The sequence below is a fragment of the Neltuma alba genome, unplaced genomic scaffold, assembly GCF_004799145.2.
Source record: "Neltuma alba isolate B1F8T4 unplaced genomic scaffold, ASM479914v2 tig00012148_pilon, whole genome shotgun sequence".
In the NCBI taxonomy this organism is placed as follows: domain Eukaryota; kingdom Viridiplantae; phylum Streptophyta; class Magnoliopsida; order Fabales; family Fabaceae; genus Neltuma; species Neltuma alba.
This window is the reverse complement of record NW_021636697.1, coordinates 79,471-96,466: the sequence shown is the minus strand read 5'-3', so window position 1 is coordinate 96,466 and position 16,996 is coordinate 79,471. Positions and strand designations below refer to the sequence as shown.

General features: G+C 41.5%; 3 protein-coding genes across 3 annotated transcripts; all 3 read left to right on the top strand.

Annotated features, from left to right (window-relative positions):
- Positions 1–1,544: 1,544 nt before the first annotated feature.
- LOC114723596 (actin-depolymerizing factor 5) lies at positions 1,545–2,716 on the top strand. Its single transcript, XM_028909793.1, has 3 exons — positions 1,545–1,652; positions 1,757–2,016; positions 2,349–2,716. The coding sequence occupies exons 1-3, from the start codon at positions 1,632–1,634 to the stop codon at positions 2,497–2,499; spliced, it is 432 nt and encodes a 143-aa protein (XP_028765626.1). The 5' UTR covers positions 1,545–1,631; the 3' UTR covers positions 2,500–2,716.
- Positions 2,717–6,863: 4,147 nt separating this feature from the next.
- LOC114723615 (subtilisin-like protease SBT1.6) lies at positions 6,864–9,996 on the top strand. The gene is given in 3 exon segments (XM_028909817.1): positions 6,864–8,983; positions 8,985–9,032; positions 9,034–9,996. Coding segments are annotated over 3 exon segments (2,502 nt in total). The 5' UTR covers positions 6,864–7,076; the 3' UTR covers positions 9,581–9,996.
- Positions 9,997–12,966: 2,970 nt separating this feature from the next.
- Positions 12,967–15,703, top strand: LOC114723616 (protein EARLY-RESPONSIVE TO DEHYDRATION 7, chloroplastic). Its single transcript, XM_028909818.1, has 4 exons — positions 12,967–13,958; positions 14,056–14,222; positions 14,899–14,983; positions 15,272–15,703. Exons 1-4 carry the CDS (start codon positions 13,084–13,086, stop codon positions 15,450–15,452), a joined length of 1,308 nt encoding a protein of 435 aa, XP_028765651.1. The 5' UTR covers positions 12,967–13,083; the 3' UTR covers positions 15,453–15,703.
- Positions 15,704–16,996: the final 1,293 nt, after the last annotated feature.

Sequence of the window (16,996 nt, the reverse complement as noted above, 5' to 3'; positions counted from 1 at the left end):
ATAGCGAGGAGCAGATGTTGGATTTTGTTGGACAAGGGAGTGGGATTCGCAGCCAGTGGGGTAATCATGAGTTGATGGAGTCAAGGAGGCTTAGCCATCCATTGGATGGACATGCCTATTGCTTCTCTTGTATTTGTAGTTATCCCTGTTGGTCAGCATTACGTAGCGGTTTGCTCCGATACGACAGTGGATGCATTATAAGTTTCATCTACTAAGTTTCGCAGACAATTCCGTGGGAAATCTCAAACCTTGAGGCATGAAATCTCCGAGCTGGTGAGATGTACGTACATGGACGTGGAGTGACATTGGAATCCATAAGAAGCTTTTCTTTCATTTTCTTTTTCTGTACACATTTGTGTTTATGATCTCTTGTTACCACCAACATCCCTTATTAAATATGTCTGCCTTAGATAGCTCTGATTGCTTTGCTTTCACGCAACCACTAGTTTCTAGAGACAAGCAGAGGGGATTATGGGAAGTGGGTGTGTGATCCGAGAGGCAGCCAACGGATGCTACTTCCTTGCTCATGTCTACGTATTGTGAGATCATTTCATTTTAAACTAACCAAAGGGGGAAAAAAAAGATTTAAAATCCACTTATGTGGGAATTCACCTTCTAAACATAGGATTACCTCTCAAAAGACCTCTGTTGACTATTGATGATCCTAATATCAACTATGTGATGTATGCTTTGTATAATGGCATCCTATCTGTGAGAGTTTAAAATCACCCGCAACCAGCCTATGCACATTAAGAGTTAAACTAGTCAGTATTTTTTATTTCATTGCAACAAAAAAAAAATATATCTTTTTGGAGGGGTTGGGAGTTAGACCAGGCAGGCTAGCATGGATGCCGTATCATCAGGCAAGGCTTAAGATCTATGGACTTTAAAATATTGGGGAGCGGGAAAAAAGAAAACAATTATATAGATTAATCATGGGATTCACCTTTTAATGATTGATGTCTAATAATTCAAAACTTTACATTGTAATGTATGATTCTAAATTTTGAATCCTTAAGGACCCCCGGGAGCTGTTATCCTTCACCATCTAAACTTGTAAGGTATTAGTAGTATTCAAGTACAACGGTCTCATTTGTGATACCGTATCATCTTTCTTTACAAAAACAGGACATTGCCAATGACACTATCTCACGTAACCTATCCATCTACTAAGGCTGCTCGTCAACTTATAATGCGATATTTATATTTTTCCTTCTCTTATTTGCGTCATAAATCAGTCATACATGATGTTTGTTTTCATACAAAATTAAAAATATATATTTTATGACTTCTATTAATTAAAAGTTATATTGTCTCTTTTCTTTCTTATGGAATGCCCACGGTGGGAATACAGTTTAGAAAAATAGATACCCTTAAAATTAGTTTGAATGTTTTTAATAATGATCCTAGATAAATGAGAAATTAATTAAGTAGAGAGTGAGGGGCATATGAGTCAATGGGAGGGTGAGAAGTGTAAATAAGAGGAAAGAGGAAGGGCAATTTGAAAGGGGCCCAACTTTATATATAGACCCCACTATAATCCCGTCCTCCTAAACAGAGTTGAAAAGTGGAAAACAGAGAGAAGGGTTGCTGGTCATCACTCAGCTCTGCTCAACTCGCAAGGCACCACAATGGCGATGGCTTTCAAGATGGTACTTTAATCTCTGTTTTTATTAGTCTCTATCTCTATATATGTATACGAGGAATAGGAATTTTCATGGTGTGACGTGAAGCGTGTGTTAATTATGGTGGACAGGCGACTACTGGAATGTGGGTGGCGGATGAGTGCAAGAACTCGTTCATGGAGATGAAGTGGAAGAAGGTGCACAGATACATAGTGTTCAAGATCGACGAAGGGTCCAGGGTGGTCACCGTGGATAAGGTGGGCGGCGCCGCCGAGGGCTACGACGATCTCGCCGCCTCACTCCCCAACGATGACTGCCGATACGCCGTCTTCGACTTCGATTTCGTCACCGTCGATAACTGCCGCAAGAGCAAGATCTTCTTCATTGCATGGTACCCTCATTCCTTTAATTCTAGCTTCTCCCAGTGAATACACATTTGTTTTCCCAGATGTTACGAACAACTAATCCAGCGGGGCCAGCATAAAAAAACATTAACAATCTCAGCACAAGTTTGAATTATATGAAAACGGACAGGCTTGGCAATAAAATACCAAGATAGTAGCCCAAAGAGAAAGTGACCCTCGAACGCGATGAGACGGGTAGGTGGAAGTGGGATTAAAGAAAGCATGCAAATCAATAAAGGAATCTTAATTATTTTGGATTGAATGAAAAAAGGGAGATAAGGAATTAGTAATAATTGGAGAGGTTGAATGAATGTTTCAGGTCACCAACGGCGTCGAGGATAAGAGCAAAGATGCTATACGCAACGTCAAAAGATGGGCTGAGGAGAGTGCTGGACGGTATCCACTATGAGTTGCAAGCCACGGATCCAACTGAGATGGGATTTGATATTATTAGAGACAGGGCCAAGTGAACATACGCATCATGGCAATCAACATTGGTGCTGCTTATTATAATTAAGCTAAGGCCACCAGCTAATTATAATCATTTTGTCCTTAATCATCACATGTGCTCTTCCTCTCTTCACTTGGATTCTGGCACCAATGCATTCTCGTCCAAGTGGCGACTCTTATACATGTAATGCTCATAATTATTTATATATCCATGAATCTGTCGGGTGCTTGCCGTAACTTGAAGACAAGAAACCTTCCGGTCTTGTCCCATTTTTAATCATTAACATTTGCTCGCCAGATGCACCGGCTTTAGCTTTTCTAAAAACAAAAAAGTTGGATCCGCTTTAACTTTTCATTTCGTTCTTATCTACCCCTTCATTCACGATGCTAAAACAGGTGTCTTCTTGCCTTCTTGGCTTCTTCCTCTTAATTAGCATCTCACATCATCTTTTTTTTAATTTTATTAAAGTTAAAATAATGTCACGTAAGTCATAATCAAGCGGTTCGATTTTTTTTCAGAAAAAGAAAATTTTTAATTCTAAACTCCAACATAACGAAAGGCTCTAACACACTTAGGCGCATTTCATCCAAAATAATACTCCTCCGGTCCTAATTATAAGACCCAATTGATTTATTTGAGGAGATTAAGGAAGTAAGTTAAGTTGGTTATTTATAATAAATAAGTGTTGTCATTCATAAAATATCCTTGCTAATTAAGTATATTGGCTAAAACTATCATTATTAGAAGGATTATCTTGGAAAAAAATGCATAAATATAAGAGACAAAATGGATTGGGTCTTATAATTAGGACCAAATAAAAAGTCAAATTGGGTCTTATAATAAGGACCGGAAGAGAAGTACTTCTCCAGTGTCAAAGTGAGTCTTATATTGAAGACCAGAGGAGTAATTTATTAAAATTTCACACAAACACATAATGCCTGATTGAAAACAAAATTATGGTTGTGGGATTTAAATTTTATTGAGTAGTATTCTCAATTTAAATGTTGATAATTGTAGAGTAAAAAATAATTTGAATATCAGTTAATATAACCATTAACCAGTGTATCAACCATGCCTTTTTATACTGATTTTGAAGGTCTCATAAACTTGATTCTTAATGTTTTAAGCTAAGACGTGCAATTATATTGTAAAATAATTACTGCTCAGTTTAGATCACTTGCTTTTGTTGGGAAGAGTCTGAACTCGGGAGATTATCCATGTCCCGTTTTAACTTTGCTTAATGAGGTCAAGATATTGATTTATTTAGGAGTTAAAATATCTTTTATTTTTTGCATGAAACATCCCCTAAATCTTGTTGGTTGCTCAGAGTCATGCACGAAAGAATGCAGATCCGTGTAATGGTTATTGAGGTTGGCCTTGATCGAGGGATTCCCTTGTCTAAAGATTAAAGAAACACATCCAGAATTGGTGTTTAGTTGATGAGGAAGGCCATTGGGAATTATGAATGTCCCTATGAAAAGGAAATTTGCATCAATTCATGAACTGCAAGCCATGTAACATCCATTATCAGTATTTAGAAACTCCAACCACTCCGTCCTGTTCACTCCACTCATCACATAGATCATGATCCAGCCCTCTGTTCATCAATCAACCTATCATTTCAAGTGATGATAAATGCACGCATTTTAAAAAGTTTTAATAAAGGCTGGAGGAAGGGTTAATTCACCTGGAGATGATGCTTTTGTCGAGATGTGGAGGATGAATTATGGGCACTATTGTTTTTGTGAATGAGGATAGAGAGAGGAAGCATCCAAAGAAATAAAGGGTCCATTATGAGGGAATAAGAATGCAATTGAGAAATGAAATGAGTGAGTGGTTGGCTAATGATGGTTCCTCCGTTCCCTCTTTCAGCGCAAGCATCGGTGGCCAATACGGCTTCCAATCATATCTAAACTCCTCAATCCCCAGAACACAGATGAATGATGTTCAGCTGTTGGCATTCGAAGGCTTCACACGAGAATTCCCCTTCCCTTTGCTTGAGGGCCTGACATCTGCATATTGGGCCGAGAAAGAGAGCAAGTAAGTTGGGCCGAGAAGCGCCCACATGGCTTTACCCTCAGATTTGAAAAAAAAAAAAGGAATGGAATGAGAGAATCAATGATGAAACGAAAGGACCCACGATGCATGCGATGGGGATGGAAGAGCCCCACCGGCATCTCCGAGGTGGTCACTCCCTGCTATAATCGCGCCCAACCACCCTCTTCTTCTCAAAAAGTGGGATATGACTGCTACCCTTCGTGGGCCCCCCCCCGGTTCAAAGCCGCCATCAGATCCATCCCATGGCTGAGGCCAATCCTGTCATGACTCGTGACAACAACCATAGCCCTTGATCACAGTAATTTATAAAATCTCAAGTTCCTACATGTGTCTGGTTATATTTCATGATTTCTATCGGTCATTTTCTGTTGTCTCTGTTGTCCAGTGTCATAGAAAATGAACAATAAATTAATAATTTGGAATGTCGAGGAAGCATTAGGGGAAAAAAAATGTAGGAAAATGAAGGGGGAATGACTTTGATGCAGGCTTTTGCTTTTTATGGCAACTCTTGCCTTCAGTTACCGGGGGTTACAATACGAGGAATCATCTTCTCACTAGTCATGGTTAAAATCAAATGGGGGCCAACTGTAGGATGCTTTGTTCCTGAAAATCTGACGGCTAATGTGGTGAGAGGGATGGCCCACTCCGCGGAGGTGTTGCGTGGGAGAACCGGAGAAGTAATGGTGGACCGTCCGATATGCGAGAGAGGGCACACTTTTTATTGGATCGTACAAATGTTAAGGTACGGCACACTGCGCCCTCGCTGCGGAAGCAGCCCTTAGCCTCTTCCCCTGCCATATTGCTGACAATGCAATTTTTTTTTTTGAACAGCATTGCATTCTTTGAATGAATGACATCATCATTTCCCCTTTGCTTTTTTAGGGGCGAAAAAAAAAAGGAAGAGGAGGTCTGACCCATTAAATTCCAAAACACATGCTCCGTCCATGTGCCCCCCAACTTCCTGTCTCCCCCTTTGACCATCCCCACCTGCCTTTCTTTCACTTTTTATTCTTTTTCTTGTTTTAGTTAACAAATTCTCTGTGGGATTTTCCGCTGTGTTACTGACCTGTTTAAAAAATTAAGTTAAAATGTTATGTTCGCAATTGTCCCTTTAAACCCAAGCAAGCCCCAACCATTGTCCTGGTGGGCATTAATCATGAGTCCGTTTAAACATACTCCTCCGGTCCTTAATATAGGACTCAATTGGTGAGTTAGTTTTGGTTCTAAATATAAGATCCATTTCTCATATTTATCAATTTTCTCTAAATTACCCTATAGATACTCTCAATCACAATCAAATGTAGAAGAGGGAGAGGGATATTAAGAAAGATGTTATGGTGTTTTAGGAAAAATGTGTCATATTTTTTATAATTACTAACTTACCCAACTTCCTTAATTAATCAAATTAGTTAAATGGGTCTTATATTAAGGATCGGATGAGTACTTTTTATAAAGGAAGCCGGTCGAAAGAACCAAATCCCTCATATATTTGGATAAAAGCGCCCACCCCCGGCATATGGAAGTTTCTTGAAGATGCTCGTAGATTTGCACTGATTTGGTCAGTAAAATTTTTTGGGAAATCTTATGAAACGCATTGCACAGTTTATTATAATCATCTTTAAATCTCGATCCTTGCTGCTCAATATTTGTGTCACTTGAGTTTTTTGACCAATTATTCCGACTTTATAATGGGAGCTCTTCTATAATTTAGCAGAGATGAACTCTGACCGTGATTGTGGGAGGAGAGCAGCAGTGCCAGTGTCGCTGAGCTCCACGGCTCTCTTTTTCTGGGCGTCCCCTCACTTTAAATATCTGTACCTTTTCTTTTCGGCACGAATATCGGCACCCCCTGTCTCCGTCTTTCTACATACGCAAAACAAACGAAAGAAATCGACTATCGTGTGTCAAGGGCGTCGGTGCCGTCATGAACAGGGAGTACCGTATGCATCTAACGCATAATAAGTGGAATACGTTTAAATTCCATCATGCGTAAAAAAAAAGTGAAAGAGCAAAAGCAGATAGCATTAGCATGACCCCTGATTTTAGAGAGTAGGCGACTCCCCTAATTGGCATGAACCCCCAAACATATCTCATTCCATATTCATGACACCACATGCCAAACTTCTTTCCCTTTTCCTGCATCTCCCCCTTTCCACGGCCACTCTTGTTTTTGAAATACATGATGTATTCGAGCAACCAAACATATGAGATTGAAAATTAAAAAAAGAAACTAGTTTATATGCTTCTTTTAAGAATACACTATATATAAACACAACAGGTATACGTAGACGTAGAAATTTTTGAGGGTCGTAAATCCGAAACAGGGAGGTGGGGATCGATATTTTGGGCACGCTGAAGGCATTATTTTGGACATGACATGCTTACAATCTCATATGTGTGATCCTGTTTGCATTGACAATCAATGGCGACAAACGTTGCATCCACTGATCTCTTCTGTGCCGCATCATGCATTCATTTTACTAATGCACGTAACTTCATCTGATTCTGCCTGGTCCACGTGATTTGTTCCCATGCTAAATGGCTGTCGCATTCGCTCCTAATCCTGCCGTCGGCTTTGAAGAACGACGTCGTCTCCACCAGCATCTTGTTTGTGTTGGTAACAGTAGCCCGTTGGTCCCACTCATTACACCTCACTCGCCCCATATCCATAAAACCGCTCCCAACTTCTCTCTGTCACTCCCCCACTCCTCACTCCCTCCCTCAACTCTCACTCCCCTCGTCTCCCTCGCCATGCCTCCCCACCTCTTCCTTTTCTTCCTCCTCCTCTCCCGTTCCCTCTCTCTTGCTTCATCTCTCTCCACTCCTAATGCTGCCAAGACCTTCATCTTCCGGGTTCATTCTGATTCCAAGCCCTCCATCTTCCCCACCCACTATCACTGGTACACCTCCGAGTTCGCTGAGCCCACTCGGATCCTTCATGTTTATGACACCGTTTTCCACGGCTTCTCTGCTTCCCTTACTCCCCAGCAGCTCGATTCCGTAAGACAGCACCCCGCCGTCCTCGCTGTCTTCGAGGACCGTCGCCGCCGGCTTCACACCACTCGTTCCCCTCAGTTCCTTGGCCTCAGAAACCAGCGTGGTCTCTGGTCAGAATCCGACTATGGCTCTGACGTCATCATTGGAGTTTTCGACACTGGGATTTGGCCCGAACGCCGCAGCTTCTCCGATTCCAATTTGGGTCCCGTTCCCCGTCGCTGGAAAGGGGTTTGCGAGACGGGGGTGGAGTTTTCCGCAAGCAACTGCAACAAGAAGCTGATTGGGGCTCGTTTTTTCTCTAAAGGTCACGAGGCGGGGGCCGGCTCCGCGGGTCCCTTGAACCCCATCAACGAGACTGTTGAGTTCCGATCTCCTCGAGATGCGGATGGCCATGGGACCCATACAGCATCAACTGCAGCGGGTCGGTATGCTTTTCACGCAAGCATGTCGGGTTATGCCTCTGGGATTGCGAAGGGTGTGGCACCCAAAGCAAGATTGGCGGTGTACAAGGTCTGCTGGAAGAATTCAGGTTGCTTCGATTCTGATATACTGGCTGCTTTCGACACCGCCGTAGCTGATGGTGTCGATGTCATTTCTATATCAATTGGCGGTGGCGATGGTGTGGCCTCGCCGTACTACCTCGACCCCATTGCGATTGGTTCCTACGGTGCGGTTTCCAAAGGGGTTTTTGTATCGTCTTCAGCTGGTAACGATGGGCCCGGAGGAATGTCAGTGACAAACTTGGCGCCCTGGTTGGCGACGGTTGGAGCAGGCACTATCGATAGGGATTTCCCTGCGGAAGTGATTCTCGGTGATGGCCGGAGATTATCCGGCGTCTCTCTTTACTCTGGAGCGCCATTGAACAAGAAAATGTATCAACTTGTTTACCCTGGCAAGTCAGGGGTTCTGGCCGATACACTGTGCATGGAAAATTCATTTGATCCCAAGCTTGTCAAGGGGAAGATTGTGATATGTGATCGCGGAAGCAGTCCGAGAGTTGCTAAAGGATTGGTGGTGAAGAAAGCTGGCGGCGTGGGAATGATCCTAGCTAACGGTCTTTCAAACGGTGAAGGTCTGGTCGGTGATGCACATCTTCTTCCCGCCTGTGCTATTGGCGCGAATGAAGGAGATGCCATCAAGGCATATGTCTCATCTTCTGCAAATCCCACGGCCACCATTGACTTCAAAGGCACGACGCTTGGAATTAAACCCGCACCTGTTCTGGCTTCTTTTTCAGCCAGAGGACCAAATGGTTTGAACCCGGAGATACTGAAACCGGATTTGATCGCCCCAGGGGTGAACATTCTCGCTGCTTGGACCGATGCAGTTGGCCCCACCGGGTTAGATTCCGATTCGCGAAGAACTGAATTCAACATCTTATCAGGTACTTCAATGGCTTGTCCTCACGTAAGCGGTGCGGCGGCGTTGTTAAAATCGGCACACCCAGACGAGCCCAGCTGCTATAACAGCCAGACTCGATAACAGAAACCAGATCATGAGACGAAGCTACGGGGAAAGCTTCGACACCATATGATTTTGGTGCCGGACATCTCAATCTGGGTCATGCTATGGATCCTGGTTTGGTGTACGATATCACGGACAAAGATTACGTGAACTTTCTGTGCGCTATCGGTTACGGGCCGAAGCTCATTCAGGTGATGACTCGATCACCGGCGAACTGTCCGGCGAGGAAGCCATCGCCGGAGAATCTGAACTACCCATCTTTTGTGGCTCTGTTCCCGAGCTCATCCGAAGGGGTATCGAGTAAGACGTTCATCCGGACGGTGACGAATGTGGGTCCGGCAAACTCGACTTACCGGGCGAGAGTGGAGTCACAGCCGCAGGGGGTGAGTGTGAGTGTGAGGCCGTCGAAGCTGACATTTTCGGGGTCGGTGAAGAAGCGGAGCTTTGTGGTGACGGTGACAGCAGACGGTCGGAATCTGAAGCTGGGTCAGGTCGGGGCAGTGTTTGGGTCGATCTCATGGACGGATGGGATGCATGTGGTTCGGAGCCCGATCGTGGTTACTCAAATGGAGCCTCTGTAACTATAAAGCGCTGCCACCATCACGAGTTGCCGCGCAAAGTAGACGACGGACGTCTTTACATATCCGTCTTTTCCATATTTCAAGCAAATTTATTTTTTACTCTTTTTTTTTTTTTTGGCTGAAAGTGTGATTCTGTATGTTCACTATAGTCTGCCACAGCTTGATGATGCATTTATAGACTCTAAGGTGTCTATTTATGCACAACATAACAAGTTATTTAACTTATGAGTGGGTTTGTAAAATTGAGAATGTTGGGTATGGGATGAGATTTTGTCTGGATGGAGGGGATGGGGAGAGTAATGCATAGATCGGTTAGGTTGGAAGCGTAACCAAGCATTGGAATATTTGTGCGGGGGCTACGATTATTGTTCGTTGAAACTAGAGGACATTGTTGGTGAAAACTAATAAATGCACTTACAGTTTGGTATTTTTTTATTATAAATTTTGAATAGCTCATTTATCAATAACGACTAAAAATTAAAATTAGTTAAAAATAATAAATAAATTATAAATATAATTTTATTTTTAAATATATTTTTATAATAAATAAAAAATGATAGAAAAGAGTGTATAAAAAAATATGATAAAAAAGTATAGCAAAGAAGAAAAAATAAATAACTAAGGGTAAAGTTGAAAAATATGTATTAAATATTTAAATAAATTTTAAATTCAAGCTTATAAAATACATCATAATTTTTTTAAAAATTAAAGCTTATAAAAAAGATAAGAATGAGTGCTCTGCTACGTGAGTTTGAGTGAAAATCAACAATCCGTGTGGGAGGCATGATGGGGATTTCTGGAGAGGAGAAGCAGAAGGGCAGTTGTAGTCTGGTTTTGTTTTTGGGCTTTGACGTTGATGTTGCGTTTGTCCAATACCATCAATATGTGTTTCCTTTTACCTCCTCCAAGCCCATCCGAACATATGTGAACACACATTCCGCCTCCCTCCTCAATCTCATAATTTACACAATACCAAATCTTAAAGCTCCAACTTACTGTAATCAAACATGACCCTTTTTTTTTTTTTCTGATAAAAAAAAAACATGACCCTTTTTTTTGGTGAGTCTATTGATTAGGCAAAAGAGAAAAGGAACTCAGGCCCATGGGCAAAAATGAGGTGACGAGGGCGATAAGAGGATAGGGCAGGCGTCACTTTATCGCACACCCTGTTTGAGACGGATGTCAATCACAAGGACGATTGTCCTTCCAGGTCCACATGGCCTCCAGCTGGTTCCCGCTTGATGGTCCCTCGAAAGAGGAAAGACTCCGCGTCATTCATCCTCTTTATCGTCCCCACAGCATAAACATATCAAATAGTGTTACCCTCAAACAAATAAGGGCAGTTCTAATCAGGGACGTAGTTGAGCGGTAAGTACTCATCTTCTCTTAATTAAGTATTGAAGGTTCTGTCCTCACGTTGAACATGAAAAAATTTTTAAAAACTTGAGCCAACTATCCCGCCTATCGAAATGTCTACAAGCCAATAAAAAGATTAGTCACCAAATTCGCTGGTGGATACCATGATGTTTCATTTAAAAAAAAAAAAAAAAAAGCAGCTCTTGTAGCCCTATTATAGTAGTTCCCTTCAGAAAAAGAGCGTATGAAAATCCCCAGCAAAGCAATCACCAACCCTACCTCTGATCTTTTAACATCAGAGAGTTTCGATTCGGAGGAAGTGGCAACACTGAGAACAATCAGTTCTGAGCACGGGTATGGAAGAGGAACTCATTCACCTGGCCTTTTTCACGTGAGTCCGGAGCTTCTCCTTCTGTATATCTAATTGAAAAAAAAAAAAAACACACAAGCACTAGGTTTCGTATAAGTAGCCATATACTGAGATGAGATATGGCTTTCCTGTTGGGAATATATATACACTCCAGATTTTTCACTTCCTGTATCAAAATGAACCGAGTTTTCATTTTTTTGATATGTACGCGGCTTCGTACGTGCTATGGAGCTGTGCTTTTAATAAACTTGTTGCTCATGATCACCCGCGCTTGTTCGCGTGACATTTCTCTCGTGACCAACATTGATAACTCCCTTCAATCATCTTAAAAAAGTCAAGACCAAATTAGTAGTATCATATACTTATTGTGTAAGGGTGTTTAATTTGTCTTGTTTCCGCAGCCCCATTCTCGTCTTGATTAATTCGGGATGGAATGCAACGAGCCAAAACAAAAAAAAAAAATTGATATGAGACAGGACGTGAGATATGACGGTCATCCCGTCCTGTCTTAAGATATTTTTTAAAAAATTTATTTATTAATAATTATTATTAAATTATTTAATTTACTTATTAATAATAATGATTTTTTATAATGGCTTTAAACTGCAGTATTATCTTAACAAAATCTCTTTTATTAAAATAATTTATAAAACCATTGTACAGTTTACCATTTTTTTTAGAGTGTTGTTTTTATATTTTTTTATATTATATAATTAAATTTTTTATATAATACTTTTTATAATGTTTTTATATTTAGAATTTCAATAAAAAGTGAATATTATAACATAAAAAATTTATATAAAAATTACAATTTCTTTTTTTTTGAAAAAAAGAGAAATAGGATGTTCTGTCCCATCGTGTCCCTGTTTATTAGAACGGGCTTATCCTCATCCTATCTCGTCTTGTAAACAATCCTATAATATCCATAAAATTATCCGTAAAGAACTAATTCAAATTAAACATCCCATCATCTTTTCATATTTACTTAGCTCTGTGCCATTTTCCTAAACAATTCAATTGGACCGAGCCTGCCGGCAAGTTTCGTCCGTGAAATACAATCGGGTGAACTATAGTTGACATTATTATTCTAACAAATTTCTCTGGGCAATCAATTCACCTATCATTATCAAAAAGACCATGTTTTAATTTTCCTTATGTAGTGTTTGGCCAAAAAAAAAATTTCCTTATGTACTGATAATTTCAAAATGTGGTGAGAAATTGCAGCTAGTGTAAAAATAATATTGAAAGAACCCTACGAAAACTCTAGATAAGCTATTTTTATGAATATATGTGATAAAATAATTATATTTAAAATTTATTTCTAGGTTAAAATGTTGAAAATCTTTATAAATGAAACCAAAATGAAGAAATTAAGAAACGGAAAATGTAGAAGGTGACGACAAAATAAATTTTATTCTAGATATTTTACCCGAAACAAGCCGAACCAAACAGTTCTCCGTCGTCATTGGTCATCACTCGCGGATAAAGCAAACTCAGATTTTTTTGTTGGTTTGAATTGAATGTCTAGTTTTTTTGTACTTTTGCCCATTAAATTTCAGTAGCCTTAACGGGGAAGGCTTAGAGGAACACGTCCGCGGGGAGCACACGCATGTGTCGCTCGCGTTGCTTGCCACATGTACGCTCTAATCCTCGCGCCCGTGTCGGTTTTCTATCTCATCTTATATACCCGATCCATTCGCCGGAAAATCTACTTCCCCCTGTGCTGGTTTCTCCTCGTTCTCTTCTGTTTTCCTTTTAATTCAACCGATCTGTCACCATGTCTCTCTACCCCAAAGTTGATTCTACCAACCCAGCCGCGGATTCTCCATTCACCGTCAAACCCTCCTCATCCTCCTCCTCCCTGTACCCCTCGGTCGACGTCGACCGCGTGGCTGAAAACCTCTTCGCCGAAGATGATTCCGCTTCGCAAAACGAAATCACAGCTCACTCCTCTGAAGATGTTCTCATCACAGTCCCCGGTGTTATTCTTCATCTTATCCAAAAGGATTCTAGCGTCCAGCTCGCTTCTGGGGACCTCGCCATTGTCACCCTCAGCCAAGGGGGTAACGTAGTTGCCGCCCTCGCTCGTATTGGAGATCAAATTCAGTGGCCCTTGGCTAAAGATGAGGCTGCTGTGAAACTCGATGAATCCCACTATTTCTTCACTCTTAGAGTTCCGGCGGCTGAACACGAGCACGATGCTGCGTCCGGAAACGAGTTTGATTTGTTAAATTACGGATTGACCATCGCGGCCAAAGGACAAGAAGGGGTGTTGAAGGAGTTGGATCGTGTTTTGGAGCGGTATAGTTGTTTTTCCGTTGAGAGAGTGGAGGGTGTACGTGGCTGGGAGGGGCTGGATGGCTCTGTGTCGAAGGAAACATCGCCGGAAGAATTGAAATCGCAGAAGAAAAAGGAATTAGTAGAGGAGAGCTCTGCTGCGTATTGGACAACTATAGCCCCGAACGTAGAGGATTATAGCGGAAGCTTTGCGAGGTGGATTGCCGCCGGCTCGGGTCAGGTCATCAGGGGAATCTTGTGGTGCGGTGACATCACTGTGGATAGGTTGAAGTGGGGGAATGAGTTTTTGAAGAAGAGGATGAAGTCGGGATCTCAGGTGGAGATGAGCCCGGAAGCCATGAAGAGGATGAAAAGGTTGGGAGTTCTATCTATGATTTCTCTTTATCCTTCTGCTTTTTCTGATGATTCGGAAAATTTAAATTTTCCTTTTTTATCGTTTTCCTTGGGACAGGGTCAAGAAGTTGACGAAGATGTCGGAGAAAGTGACGGTCGGGGTGCTCTCAGGTGTTGTCAAGGTGTCTGGATTCTTCACAAGTTCCGTAGTGAACTCAAAAGCGGGCAAGAAGTTCTTCAGCCTTCTCCCCGGAGAAATCATCCTTGCTTCCTTGGATGGATTCAGTAAGTGATTCGTCTCTTGACCTTTTTTAGCTCCATTTCTGTGTGCGCATTGTGGTAGGGATCAACGGGATGTGTTAGGCTATTATGTGCAAACTTGTAATTTACTAGATTAACTTAGCGATTTGAAAACTTGAATGATCAATCTAACACTGCCTTCACGGGAAGTTCCAAAATTCAACGCATTGATGTTATGCAAGCAATCATTCTATTTCTTCCCCTTCCCCGTCTCTAACGACCTTTTAGAAAATAACTACGGTAATGTTTAGTAGTTAAGTAGATACTGTTCGGTAATCTCCTTGAACATAGCTGAGAATGACATGTAAATGTTTATCCATATACTCCGTTGTCAGTAATTTTTGACTTTTTCAGTGAGTTTATATGCTAGTGTCATATGGTTGGGTTTCCGGACAGTTGCTTTACAGCAATTGGTAAAAATCTTCAGTGTCTTAAGACACCTCGATGCTATAGAACGAGTAGGGAGAGTTTTGTGCTAGAAATGGAACAGTCATGAACTCATAATCCGAGAAGCTGTAAAGATGAATCAATTTTCTTGTGTTAGCCAAATGTGGCTGCTACTTCAAACTTGTTCTGATTGTGTTATGCATAGAAAATTAAGGTATCTGTTTTCCTGCCTTAGTCTTTTACTGATGGCTGATCTTGGTGCGTGCAAATGCAGACAAGGTGTGTGATGCTGTTGAGGTTGCCGGAAAGAATGTCATGTCTACTTCATCAGTTGTGACCACAGGGCTTGTTTCACACAAGTAAGTGTTATTTTTTCGCTGTTTATAACATACTATATGCTTGTAATGTAGCAATGCTTAGAATCTTACCGTTCATGTTGAGGAGGGAGTGACGAGACATTGGGAATTGCAACTAGTTTTGTCTTGAGATGTAGAAACAGAGTATCCCTAGGCTTTTGTTGTTGGATTGGTGTGCATGTGATGATGTAGGACAAGGAGGCATCTTTTGGTTTGTTTAAGGTGGAGTTATTAATATCTGCAAGGGTTGGCTAATTTGATGGTGGGGGGCGAATGTGAATGAATGTGCAGGTATGGAGAGGAAGCAGCGAAGGTGACAAATGAAGGGCTGGGCGCGGCAGGGCATGCGATAGGGACAGCATGGGCGGTGTTTAAGATAAGGAAGGCCCTTAACCCAAAGAGTGTCATCAAGCCTACCACTCTCGCCAAAGCTGCTGCCCAATCTGAAGCCAAGTCCAAGAACAAGAATTAACACTCTCATTTCTCCCTTTTGTACGAATACTGGAAGATGAGGGACTGTCCACAAACCACAATATTGATTTGCTGCTGTATTCTTTTCTGAGGTTCATCGAAGTGTCGATTTGTATTTACAGTGAGTTCTTGATATTTTGTCATAGGAATCCGTGTCTCTACTTTACACTTACAAGCTCCAACCACAGAGTTTTACGCAGTGATTACATGAAGTTCATAGAATTAATACCATAAAGAAGTGTTATGATCTTATTTTCAAAAGCGATAGCAATAAAAATATAGTTGTTAAATCAAATGAATAATTAAATAAATTGACAGAATTTCGTATGGGGAGATGTGCGGTGGGAATCCAAATAATATGACAAATATAGGTCATGATACAAATAATTTCTCTCACCTTTAGCCTTGTTGTACATAATTTCCCATATTTTTGAAAAATCTATAGATAACACCTTCAATGTAGATAGCTTGACACTAATGGAATGGATGTCATGTAGAACTCAGCTGAATTGAAAGGAACCAAGGTAGGAAGTGATTCAATGAGACTTTAGGGTCCATCAACCTTGACAGTGAGCCGACTTATTCGTTTCCAAGCCCAATTGTTGGATAGCATCTCGGTCGAAATCAGCCCAACTCGTAAATGAGCTGGTGTGGGTGTTGATTGTTGATGGCCGAGTTGATTCCAAATCTTCGTGTGCCTCTGCGGGCTCATGGTCGGGTGGCAAAGCTTCCAAATTTGCAAGTACAGCGAGTGAGGTCTGCGAAATTCTCAACAGGCTTGAAGCACACAGCAAGTCACAGTGACTCGGAAGAAGCTGTTAACTTGAGAAAACTGCTCTAGAGATGCTATGTTGAGAGACGCTAATGAATGCGCCGCTCTCATGTGGCCTCGTCGCTTTGATCGTCCTCCCCTCTGCTCCGTTATCTGATTAGCGTGATGCCCAGTCTTTCGTTGAATTCGATCTTTTTGTATGGACTTCCGTGGCCATTCACTCAAATGGGTTCATCTACTGCTTGGATCCATTTCCCTGTGCTTCATGTTCAAATCCATCCTTAGTGATTACAACACATATCGTTTACTTAAAAGTTCTCTGATGGATTATGAATAGCCGGGGATGCTCAGAAGTTGTGTTGCATCTTCTTTCTTCATGTTTCCAAAAGTCGGCTCAGAGTGGAGCTGAATGAGACCCTAATTTGATTGTCCAGTTGAATACGCAAAGCATCTGGTTAAACAGAGGAAAGGTTTTGGGGTGATAAGGTGCACAAAAAGCAGTTAACATCTCGAAACGTAGATAGATAATCCAAATATGGTTATTTGATTAGCTATCTGGTTGGTAGACCTAAGGCTTTCATAAATTCGTCAAACCAACAGTGAGGGTTGTTGGGCCTTCTTTCTTGCTTCTGAAGCTGAGTGCATGTGGCAAAGCTGTTGGATACCTAATAATATTAATGGCTTCGCAAAGTCAGATCATCCGTAACCAATTGGAGATCAGTGTCATCCGTGATTTCCATGTGGGAAGAGGCGACGTGAGGCTTAAGAAACCC

Bases quoted from the DNA above. Each gene is read 5' to 3' on its own strand.
- LOC114723596 (XM_028909793.1), top strand. From the start codon at position 1,632: ATGGCGATGGCTTTCAAGATG. The intron at 1,653-1,756 runs GTACTTTAATCT...TATGGTGGACAG, and splicing joins TGGCGATGGCTTTCAAGATG to GCGACTACTGGAATGTGGGT. The intron at 2,017-2,348 runs GTACCCTCATTC...TGAATGTTTCAG, and splicing joins AAGATCTTCTTCATTGCATG to GTCACCAACGGCGTCGAGGA.
- LOC114723616 (XM_028909818.1), top strand. From the start codon at position 13,084: ATGTCTCTCTACCCCAAAGTTGATTCTACCAACCCAGCCGCGGATTCT. The intron at 14,223-14,898 runs GTAAGTGATTCG...GTGCAAATGCAG, and splicing joins TGCTTCCTTGGATGGATTCA to ACAAGGTGTGTGATGCTGTT. The intron at 14,984-15,271 runs GTAAGTGTTATT...ATGAATGTGCAG, and splicing joins ACAGGGCTTGTTTCACACAA to GTATGGAGAGGAAGCAGCGA.